Source organism: Akebia trifoliata, chromosome 1 (assembly GCF_017979445.1).
Source record: "Akebia trifoliata isolate Shusen 1 chromosome 1, ASM1797944v1, whole genome shotgun sequence".
Taxonomy (NCBI): domain Eukaryota; kingdom Viridiplantae; phylum Streptophyta; class Magnoliopsida; order Ranunculales; family Lardizabalaceae; genus Akebia; species Akebia trifoliata.
Window position 1 is genome coordinate 23,294,060 of NC_141375.1, and position 12,309 is coordinate 23,306,368.

Sequence of the window (12,309 nt, forward strand, 5' to 3'; positions counted from 1 at the left end):
CTTATTGGGAATGAGGACCCTCCAGTAACATTTGGCAGGCCGATCTTTGGTTGATAACATTGCATTCAGAAGTAAATTTTCTTTGCTCCCACACTGATGTCCGACGACATCAAGGAAATTTGCGTTTTTCCTCTCAATTCGGTCCTAGTTTGATGGAGCACCTCAAACACGGTTTGCGGTTAGAAAAGTCCATTTTTTAATTTATCTCCACTACAGAAATTCATGAAGAGAGAGAGAGAAGAATAAAGTATACAGATAAGATTCTTATCAAGTTCATATGCATTCTTGACTATATAAAGCTGGTTTGGGGGGCTACCGCATGTTCATTTTGCCTTACAAATGAATTATTTGGTAGTTGCTCAATAGTCAATGCCTGGGATAATGGCCATCCCATTCAGATGATATCAAACTGAGGGTCATGTATAGTTTTGTAGTGTAGAACCAACACTCACCACTCAAGATGTGTTTTGTGTCAAAAATAATGTCAAAGCTATCTCAACCTACATGCCTTGTTGAGTACGCATGCCCAGTGATTGTTGACACTTCCATCATGTCTTGCTCAAGGCACACCACTGCCGGGGCCAAGTCCTATTCTTAGTACTGTATATTGGTTTAATAATTGAATCAAGAAAAGCATACATGGTGATGTTGATGTAGAGGTGGTGCTTTGGAATTATTGCTTTTAACACGAGGTCACAACAATGCTCACACTTAGCAGGGCCGAATCTGGATTTTAGTCATCGTGATCCACTCTAGTGAAGTTGCTTTATGTATGCCATTCTGGTCTTGCAGGTTGGGGTCAACTTTCTCACTATACAAATAGAACACTTCAAAACTACGGTACCTCATTTGTCGGTTAGAATTCAGATTTGTGATTCGTCACTCTAAGAATGGACCCGTTCATAGGGATAGAAGGATAATTTGATTCATGCTTGGCTTGGCTTGGTCAGTTCGATTCGCTAGTTCAGTTCATTTGTTCATATATAACATTCAAGCATGCAAGTTACTCATCTTTTTAACTTTCAATTATGGCCCCAATTAATACATAATAAATATGCTCTCACATACTCTTCCTTGCTATATATAAAGTTTTACTTTTTCAAATGTACAGGGAATGAATGGCATCACAAAATTAAGGAAATTTAAGTCCAAGAGTCTAGACAAGAAAGAAAATTTCTACACCCTTCACCGTATTTTACTCGAAATTAACAGGCTGTCCCGTTTAAAAAGCTCAGAACCAGCGCTGTTACACCAATCAGTCCCTTGAGAGCTAAAACCTCTATCCATACTACTACTATACATATCACAATCTAGAGGACAGTCAACAAAATTGACACAACACAACATGATCATAAAATAAAATATGATACCACTTCTTGTTCACAAGTGCACACCATTTCCATTGCCATTATAATTAACATACACACTGTTTAATAACCCATTGGTGAGCTTATTTGCATTCCCATTTTGGTACACTTTCACAGCTGTCAGTCCATTACTCATGCTGATCTTTGTCGTTGCCTTGTGCTGTAAGAAATCTTCCAATTGGCCACACGATGCTAATATAAGTCCTGTTACATTAAACATACAAATTTATTCGATCAGGACTTAATATTGTCATTGATAAATTTATTTCAGCCTCCTGAAACAGTCCAAAATTCAAAAGAACCCAATAATCAAATGAAAAAAATAGTTCAATATGAGCTAAAAATGGCAGACTATTATGTTCAGACCACCACCACCACCATCACCAATGTCGTTCTAATTGGACTATAAAATCCTGAGTAGGGGTTTGAGTTGAATAAGGATTCAATTGTTGAAAGGCAAGATGCATATATATTTTTGTTTTTAATAGAAAATGTAAGTAATATTAAAATATTAAAAAATAAATAATATGTGTGGCTTCTCCATAATTCATCATATTATACAAGGTTATGTACAAAAAACATAACTCTCAATTTATATAAATAAAAGATAGTAAGTAGTCTAGAAAGGGAAAAAAAAAAAGCAGTTAGGATGACCCACGTCCTCGACTGCATTACTTCATATTGTCAAATTAAAAAAAACTTCCATAGCTCATCAATTGTCTTAATTCTCAAATTTCAAATTGCATGTTTGGCATGCATTTCTTGTCACTAGGGGAACAAAAGGGTACACTTGAAGGAGATATTATTTTCACCTAAAAATTGTGCCTTGTATGTATGTATTCAAATCGTAAGATCTTATTGGAGCCTAGGATTCAAATTGTGGATTGTACTTTAATCGTAGAATTTTATCCAAAGAGATTTGTACCTAAAGATTCAAATCGTTTGGGTTAAGATTAGATTTGAATCAAAGTATTCAAATATAAAAAACACATGAGATTAACCATTGATCATCACCACCATTGTCATCCTTACATTGTAAATGTTCAAACCTCCATAATCAACCTTCCATTATTTTATGTCCTATATAGGTTATTTTTTGATGGATACTCTCCTCATTAGTTAACAATTCCACAATAAATGCCTTCTAAAAGAAAAGAAAGTCCATTTCTTTATCAAAGACAATTTGAGATGAGTGAAACAAATACCTAAGAAAAGTGCAGAAGGTTTTCCGGGTCTTGATTTGAATTCAGGATGGAATTGAACCCCAACAAAGTATGGATGACAAGGCAGTTCAACAATCTGCAGAGGCGGTATACCAGTCAGAACCATCAGTGACTGATGTATAAATCATTCAAAACTAATATTGTGAGGTGAATATTTTCAAGAACTTCTATTGCCACACCAACTTTTACTAACAACACCCCAGATGTGTGTCCTAATTCCTGGTGATTTACATATGAATTGGGGTGTTCTTAGCAAAAATTGGTGTGGCAATAGAATCTCCCATATTTTTCTGAGAAAGATACTTACTTCCATCCGTTGACCAGTTTCATCTTTGCCAACAAAAGATAGACCCGCACTTTCGAGTTGTGAAATCATATCAGGATTGACCTACATAAGACAAATTAAAATTATCTCATGCTAAAGCCTAGTGTGGAGTGTGGACCATCACATGACATAAACAGAACAATATGAAATAAAAAGTTCAGAGCTTATCTACGTCAATGACTCATACCTCGTATCTATGCCGATGTCGCTCATCCACGAAGTTTGCATTGCCATATCTAAAACAGAAAGAGATCACATAGATTAAATAACATGAAGAATGTTAGTTTAGGATATTATTATCATGTTGCACGTCATATCTTCTATAAGCTTGCTTTAGTGGCCTATAGTTTGAGTTGTGTGTCTCATGTCAAAGGTGTACACCATACATCTATATGCTGATCATAGTGAGTTATGCATATTGAAGAAATCATTCTCATATGAAAACAGTCCATTCATTTCTGACAATTCTCAACTACATGAAATTGAACAACCGAACCGTTCAAGTTAACTATCAATACAGTAAGCAACATGATAAGGGATTGATTTTTGGCACTACCATAGTGACGAAAACTCAATTTAATGTTGAACCATATAACACAAAATCAATATGAGCCTCACAAGGGGGAGTACAAATAGAGAGTAAGTATAATCCGACTCTAAGAAAAGTGTACAATGTGTGGGATATTTGCCCTTCTCAGAGATTGAATGGACAAGCCATATGCTTCATGAGCTTCTACACATCTTTTTTATAAAAACAAGAAGGAATTTTTGTGAAGAGCCTTGTGTTGTAAGTCTCAATGGCCTTCAAGAACACTGCAACAGAATGAACATAAAAAGATGATAATGGGAGTCATAATACTCACAACTTCACAGATTTGCAGTCAGGAACTTGGAAGTATGTTCTTCTTGATCCAAGACGCATGGTGCCTCCCATATGAGTTTTCGAACCCTGTGACATTGAGCAGAAAATAGCTTGGTCAATGCAGACAAAGGAAAATACAATTAGGAAATATGGGTATATGTATGTATGGATGGAAGAACCAAATAAATATATACCTCAGGCATAAATATAACACAAGGGTTCTTAGTTTCAGGATCAAACTCAGTGCTATTAGCATCTTTCAGATTAAGTACTGAGCGTGCAAACTCAATTACAGCAATTTGCATCCCTAAACAAATGCCAAGGAATGGGATTCCATTTTCTCGAGCATATTTTGCTGCTAAAATTTTCCCTTGCACCCCTCTATCGCCAAATCCTCCGGGAACTATAACACCATCTGCACCCTGAAGTGTAACCAAGAAACCGAAGACAATAAATATAGACGGGAATAAAAAACAGAACAGCACTGTAACTCAGCCAATCCGCTAACATTTGAACTACCTTCAATAGATTCCATGCAGCTTTATGGGCATCGGGAGTCTACAAATACAAAACATTTCTCCAATTGTCAACAAAAGAAATTTCATTAAAAAAAAAATATGTAAGACCAATATCGGTAGTAACCTCTTTAGCGGCAGCATCTTCAATGTCACTAGCTGGAACCCATTCCACTATAAGTTTCCTACGGCAAGCAACAGAAGCGTGCAAAAGGGCCTGCAGACAATATAGTTTTTCCAATTAACTGGCACTTAAAAAGCACATTTGAATAAATGGGCTCATAAATACTTACATATGTGCAAAATAAACATGGTTATATGTTCGGTAGGTGAATTATTATAAGTTAAGTATGCTTTATGACAATTGACCTCTCTTTTATTAATTTATTTTATCTTGGTGCTACAGAATTGCGTAACAAGAAATTTGAAAAATATATCAAAAGTAAAATAATAATAATTATTATTAGGGTCATAAGAACATTGGAGAAATATTTGAGGGTACGACAAATAATGAAGTTGGTAAAAGTTTGGATCAGAAGATCACACCACAAAACAATCAAATCAATTATTTTATTCAAATCTCTTATGCTACCTTGGTTGCAGGGATATGCCTTCAATAATTATAGAACTAGGTGTTATAATTTCTCAACCATGAGCTCATGTTCATGAGAAGGTCTGTTGTTTTATGTCATTGCATGACATATTATTAGCTGATGAGACTTATGGCAGTCGACGCAAATTAGAACTCTAGAGATGATGATGATTTAAGCCAAAAAGCAACTAATAAAATCCTGATTTTGTATTTACAACATGAAACATGTTTTCATAATATGAGAGGAAGAACATGAAAGGATAGGTTCAAATGTCAAAAGCTAATTGCATATTACACACTCATAATAACATAACTAAATGACAATATGGTCTAGAAACAAATGTTTTCCTAAACTTATCAAACCTAAAGAGAAAAAGACTTTCATGATATTTGTAACAGGATAACTACGTTCAAATGTTCTCTTTGAAAAGTTAAGAGAACTTTTCCGAAGGAAAGGGAAGATGCCAACTTTATAAGTCAAAACCTACTACATTGGCTAGTTAACATGGTCCTCCATTGAGTTTGAGGACCCATGAAATGATGTTAGCTGGATCATTTTCTAATAGAAATTAAAAAAATACGGACAATATAGTAATAAGAGATTACTTTTTCTTAATTTTAACTTCCAGATGCAAATACAACACCAAGTGAGAAGTACAAAATGCCAGAGACAATTCAAACCAACAATTTAAAAAGTAACCACAAGTATTGAGAAGTGTCGGATCCATAAAGGGCACAAAAAACTACCACATAAAGATAACTGGACATTACATAATAACAAACTATTAAATAAGAACACTAACAAAAAGATTTTTCGATGCCTTGTAATTCATGAGGGAGAGTAGACTAGAAACTACCACATAAAGACAAGGAGGACATTATGTAACAACAAACTATTAAATGAGGACACTTACAAAACGAATTTTCCATGCCTTGTACTTCATGAGGGAGTAGAATAGAAGAAATGTACTACAAAGACCTTTTGGGTCATGTGGAGCTCATTGAATGACCTTGTGGTGACACTATTGTCCTCCAAAGAATTTTTATCAGAGTGTATCATACTCACATGTAGAACATATACTGACACATATTAGACAAATTAATCTTAATTCAATAATGTTTATCAGCTTATCTAAAATTATTCCATCTACCAACAAAAATATTTGATAAAAATGTATTATGGGTGTGAGTTTCTGACACCAATATGTGTCCCTATCTTTATTATATGGATACCAAGGCGTTGAATGTAAACATCTAAGAAATAAATTAAGTGAAAAAGACGGAAATGTCTATAGCATAAAGAAATCAGAGAATACCGATAGGAAACCACATTCACCTTCAATACAGAGAGGTAAGAATCTGAAAGACCAGTATATTTTCCAACCATGGCAATTCTGACCTGTGAGAAAAGTCATGTATGAGTACTTGCAGTAATCAGATCATGAAACTACATTTTGAGCACCAGAAATGTTTGGGACTCACAGGAATATGCAACATGTCACAAAGCTTTGCCCTAGCAGTCCACTTCTCCAGAGCAGGCTCTCTAGCAACACTGCAAGGGACCATCACATGGTAAACAATTGCAATAGAGTTCAACCCAAGCAAAAAAAGGGCAATAAATCAAATGGGAAGCAAGTTTGGACAAACCTGCGAAGGTTCAGTGCCTTCAAGATTGCTTCATGTGCCTTTTGATCCTATTTAAGAGAATAAAATTCCACATAATTGTTATAAGAAGAGATAATTGCAGCTGACAATGAACAACAAATTGTTATCAAACAACTTACTCTTAAAAGCAAAGGTATATGCCAAATGTTGGAAACATCATAGAGAGTAACGATGTTTGTTGCCTGGGGAAGAAGTACCTTACTATAATTAGCCTCTTGAATACCACCTTATATCATTAATTCTAACGAATACAAAAGGATTAGCAACAATGTTTTGGTCATAGTACCGGTACATGGCAGAATTGAGAGAGTTTTGCTTTCACATTTTGATCCAGAGCCTGTCCAAGAAATTCAAATTTGGAAAATTGAGATTACTATGACTAAAACCAAATAGAAACAATAAGGTGAGAGCAAGATGGAGACCTCTGAGCTGCGACAAGCTAAGATGTTAGGTGTCAATCCCAATCCTCTTAGTCCCCGTACACTGTGTTGGGTTGGCTTTGTTTTCTGAAAGCAGAAAACGTAATCACAGAACTAATCAGAGCCAATACATAATAATGCTTATAAGCCAAAATTTTGCAAATAAGTCCATGCTTAAACCCATAGATTATTTGTCCATGTAACTCCTATATATACATATGGGTTGGGATCTGGTGACTCATGAAGAATTACTCTTGAGAAAACACATGATCTAAACATGAAATACAACGGTCGGGATTTATAAATATTCAGATAACACAAATCTCAAGGATACTTATGTCAAAGATAAATCTAAACCGTTGGATTTCATGTTTACACGATTGGGATCATGTGTTTTTTCCATGAGTCATTCTTCATGAGTCTATATATATATATGTGGGTGGGGTTCCATTGACTCAAGAAATGACATAAGATCTTCATCATGTAAAAACAATATCCAACAGTTAAGATTTTATGCGTATCTCAACAATACATATCACAATGACACTAATCTCGAGGATAATTTTCAACCATTGGATTTTGTGCTTACACGGTCAAGATCTTGTGTCATATCTTAAGTCCACAAAACCCAACACTATATCTTTATATATATTTCCCGTGTTTGCATTTAACATTCAGTTTATATACCTGCTCCCCAACTGCGTTCAAAACAGGCACAAGACTGACATGAACTAAGCAGAAGTTCCCGGGGCCTGAGAGAGCATCAATTGTGGAAGATGAAATTACATGAAAGGAATATAAAAGTGAAGTGATTTTTGAAAACAATAAGATGAATGACAAAAGAGCATACACAATTTTCCTTACCTACATGATACGAAAATTGGCCTAATGCCTCAATAAATGGCATAGATTCTATGTCCCCTGCATCGAGAAATTCTCTTATTAATAAATACACAAAACTATTTCATGCACCCATTATTTCAAGAGTGATGCTCTTAACATACCAATAGTTCCCCCCAATTCTATAATGCAAACATCAGCTGGGCCTTCTTTACCATCCACGGGTATCATAGCTACACGCTCAATCCACGCTTGAATGGCATCTGTAATGTGAGGAACAACCTAGGAGACGAAAACCATATATAAAATTCAGGATCATATAAAAGTTATTGAGGTTTGGAAGTAACAATTGAAACACACCTGTACAGTTTTTCCCAAATAATCCCCTCGTCTCTCCTTGTCGATTACAGACTGTTATACATGAAGAAAAAGAGTTAGTAGCTCAAGTAAGCTTTAAGCTTCAGCCAGGCCTTATTACCTTCTGATTCTCTATCCATCACATAAAACAAGATGATGTTCAATTAAACAATTACCTGGTAAATCTTCCCAGTTGTGATATTGTTGTCACGGGTCAACTTAATATTGAGGAACCGTTCATAGTTTCCAAGGTCCAGGTCCACCTTCAAAACACCGAAAAACAGTCACTGTGAAGCATGTAATTGTCACTTTCACCACTTTACATAGAAGGCTTGGAATCAACAAAATAAAACCAGTGATCTTTCACGTAAGGGGAGGAAAAAAATTGAAAAAGGGGGACTTAAATTTGTAAATTTAAGACGCAAATTGTATCCAAATTTAAAAAAGATAAATTTCCAAAAATGTGCTCAACTTTTTACGAAATTCTGATTCCGGCTCACTATTCATTTTAATACCCAAAACATAAAGATCAAGATCACAGGTATTTCAAAGTGACGATCTCGCTGATATAAGGTAGCGAGATCGCTGATATTCATTTGAAAAGTGGTTATAAAAGTGACTATCTCGCAGGTTGATACTTTTTAGCGAGATTGTCACTTTGAAATACCTGCGATCTCGCTCTTAATGTTTTGGGAATTAAAAATGAAAAGTGAGCCTGAAATGGTAATTTTACCCTTTAAAAAACAATCCAAACCCATTCCCACGACAAAGCCTAACAACGACTAGAGGATTCGTAGAGTCAAAGCAATGTAGCAAACCCAGATAATGAATGTGATCATAAGGAAGTTTCTTTACCTCACCACCGTCGTCCAAGACAAAAACCTCCCCATGTTCAAAAGGGGACATTGTTCCTGCATCAGTGTTCAGGTAGGGATCTGCACATGTGGATAATATTTATATATGAATTGGGAGAGTTTAGAAACACAGATTGAATTCTTTGTTATTTGGGTAGTTGGGCATTAAGACCCCTGAAAGAAAATCAAATTATACACATCTAATTAGCAATTTCTTAGAAAGCTAAGTGATCGAAGTAAGTGAAAATTTTGCTAAAGGAAAAAAAAACCCACTCAACCCAAATTAACCACCATTTTTCTTACTGAAAAATAACTTATTTTTCTGTGCTACTTGGAAATACCCACCATTAAAACAATAAAATACCCCATTAAAGAAAAACCCACACCTCTGCAACTTATTAGTGGCCAAAAAATGAAGAAAAAAAATGGTATGAGGCCATTGCCAATTCTCTTCTTCAGTTCTTAGAAGAAAGAACAAAGCCAAAGAAATTAGGAAAAAAAAATCCTCAAAATAACCCACTAGAAGTATCAATCAAGAACATACCCCATTAAAGAAAAACCATCATCCCTCTAACACTAGTGAGAAAAAAAATGGTACAAGCCTACAAGGCCATTACCAGTTCTCTCTTCAGTTGTTGGAACTTGGAAGAAAGGACAACAAAAAAGAAATTATAAGGAAAAAAACCCAAAATAAAAATAAAAAAGCCCACTAAAGTATCAAACTATCAATAACAAAAAAAAGAATAAGAAAATACAAGAAAAGAAAAGAAGCATAAAGGAGAAAACATTTTACAGGAGAGAGAGAGAGAGAGACCAATTTTAATGGAAGTAACACGAAGACCACAGGCCATGAGAACCACTCCGATGCTACTAGCAGTGACTCCTTTTCCAAGGCCACTAACTACACCACCAGTCACCAAAACGTACTTCATTTTGTGATTCATCTCCCAAAGCTACAAAACCAACAACCTCTGTTCCAAGTTCCAACAACAACACAAAGACATTGAGAACAACAAGTTAAAAATAAAAAATCTTCCAAAAGAAAAGAAGAAAGCAACAAACCTTGGTGGTGGTGTTGTTGTTTTTCTGTCTCTAAGTCACTATAGTTTGCTTCACAAATCACAACACAATGGGATTTACAAAGATGAGTACTTTCCTTGTCAACCCACTTACAAATCTTCAAGAAAACTGTTTCTATTACTATCCATCTATCCACTAAGTAGTTTTATAGAGTTATCTTGTAAAACACAAGGGTGTCCTTATGCCTTACACTTCCAATGAAGAAGGAGAGGATAGTGTCGTTTGGGATGATATGAGAAATGAGACAGGTGCTGGGAGACTTATATATACAACCTCACCCAAACACCCAAAGTATTTTCTTGTCTTATTTCAGTCTTTTGGGAAGAGAGAGGACTGAGGAGCCAAAGATCATTACTTTTTATTTTTATTTATTTTTTTTATTTTTTTATTATTGTTAATTATAAAAACACCCACAAATTAAGAAGGGTAACCCACATCACAGTCGAATTGTTTTGTTTTATATGATTTTCAAAATAAGTTTTTTTTTTTATAGTAAGGATTATCTTTATTATAAAGAGATCATCCTCACCAAAAATCATTACATTCTAAAAAAATTTAACCCCATCAAAATTAATTTATAAAAAAAATGGACAATTTACAATTCTTGAATTTGTTTTGATGAGATTAGAAATTTTGGAATTTGATGATTTTTTGTGAGGATGATCTTCTTATCATCCTCACCAAAAATCAACTCATTCCGAAATTTTTAGCCTATAAGACAAAACAATTCAGCTATAGTGTGAGTTGCCCATAATATTTTGTAGGGTACTTTTATACTTACATTTCTTTTTAGAGGGGAATTTCTTTGGATTGTGTATTAATAATAATGTATAATTGCTAGTGGCACCCCAATTTTTCTTATTACATTTCAATTAAAAATAATAAAAAATTAGTGAATGATTTGTGAATAAGTAAAAGTTGGAATGCCAATGGAAACGCTTTTTTTGTTTTGTTTTTATTTTTTTTAGAGTTTTTATTACCAACCAACTTTTACTAAGTGCACCCTAAGATCTATGCTAATTCTCTGGTGATTTCATATGAATTGAGGTGTTCTTAGCAAAAATAGTTGTGGTAATAGAATCTTTTTTTTTTTTTTTTTGTTAGATTTCTATTTTCTGGGTTTAGGTTTTAGAAATTCTAATCATAATTGTATTGAAATTGTTTGAGCAAGCATTATAATGCTATGTAATGTTAAAATTATAATTTGAGCCAACCATTTGTAATGGTTGAAGATTGAGTATTAATTTTTAATTGAGGTTTGATAAATGATTTTAAAAAATTGGGGTGTAATAAGCAAAAGTTGGGACGCCAAAGAGATTTTTTATTTTTTATTTAATTTTTGGGGGGAAATATCTCAATACCTTCACCTTTGTAAGTCCATTCTTCTTGTTTGAACCATATCCCATATCTTTGGCATGTAGTATTAATATACTTGTAGTGGTAGTCATTTTAGCTTTTGTAGTTAATTAAAATACATTATCCCTTACTTAGGTTACATCTTGCCTCTTTCACCAATTCACCACCCTCCCTAGAGAAAAGCATGGTTGTTATCTTTTTTCCTTTTGTTTGGCTTCGGCTAAGCAAGCTTCAACACTTGTTTAGCTAAGACTTGGCTTCATAGGAGACCCAATATTATTTTAATTTAAAAAATTATAATAAATTGAAATGGCTTTGATGGTGAAAATTAGTAATTTAGTAATTAATTAGTTTTCTTGGCTTCTCCTTCACTTATCTTTTTTTTTTTTTTTTTTTTTTTGGGGGACTCATAACATGACTTCCAATCTTGGATTATTGTCACATCCATCTCAAATATCTTATAGATGAGATGGGAGCATTTTTTTTTCTAAATATCTGAACCATAAAGGAGAAAAGAAATAAAATGATTAAATTGGGAATATCGATTATGACTCCTTGTTCACGAAGTATACAGAGATGACTTGGACGAGTAAGCTCATTCTCGGACAATTTTCAAAATCATGGCCCATAATCAATCAATTTGTCCTTCGTACTACCCGCCAACCCATGTAATCAATCAACTTGACAAATGCATCTTTAAGTCTTTATGTAAGTCCCAAGCTTATTAGAAATAAGAGATAAAAATAAAAAGATCATATTAGGATTTTTGTGGTTGAGAATTATTTTGATTACAATTTGATAAAAAATATAAAGTTAAAAAGTCACAATTGCGTCGGCATGTAAGAGGATGTAGT

The 12,309-nt window shown here is 34.2% G+C and overlaps 1 protein-coding gene across 1 annotated transcript; it reads right to left on the reverse strand.

The window, feature by feature from the left end:
* Positions 1-1,163: 1,163 nt before the first annotated feature.
* LOC147411056 (uncharacterized) lies at positions 1,164-10,401 on the reverse strand. Its single transcript, XM_086444096.1, has 22 exons — positions 10,082-10,401; positions 9,834-9,990; positions 9,021-9,100; positions 8,342-8,428; positions 8,169-8,219; positions 7,973-8,090; positions 7,833-7,889; positions 7,656-7,720; positions 6,972-7,055; positions 6,836-6,886; positions 6,669-6,731; positions 6,532-6,578; positions 6,367-6,436; positions 6,221-6,283; positions 4,420-4,509; positions 4,297-4,335; positions 3,972-4,199; positions 3,779-3,864; positions 3,103-3,151; positions 2,898-2,978; positions 2,573-2,666; positions 1,164-1,571 (listed from the first exon to the last, which is right to left on the reverse strand). Exons 2-22 carry the CDS (start codon positions 9,961-9,963, stop codon positions 1,381-1,383), a joined length of 1,824 nt encoding a protein of 607 aa, XP_086300222.1. The 5' UTR covers positions 9,964-9,990; positions 10,082-10,401; the 3' UTR covers positions 1,164-1,380.
* Positions 10,402-12,309: the final 1,908 nt, after the last annotated feature.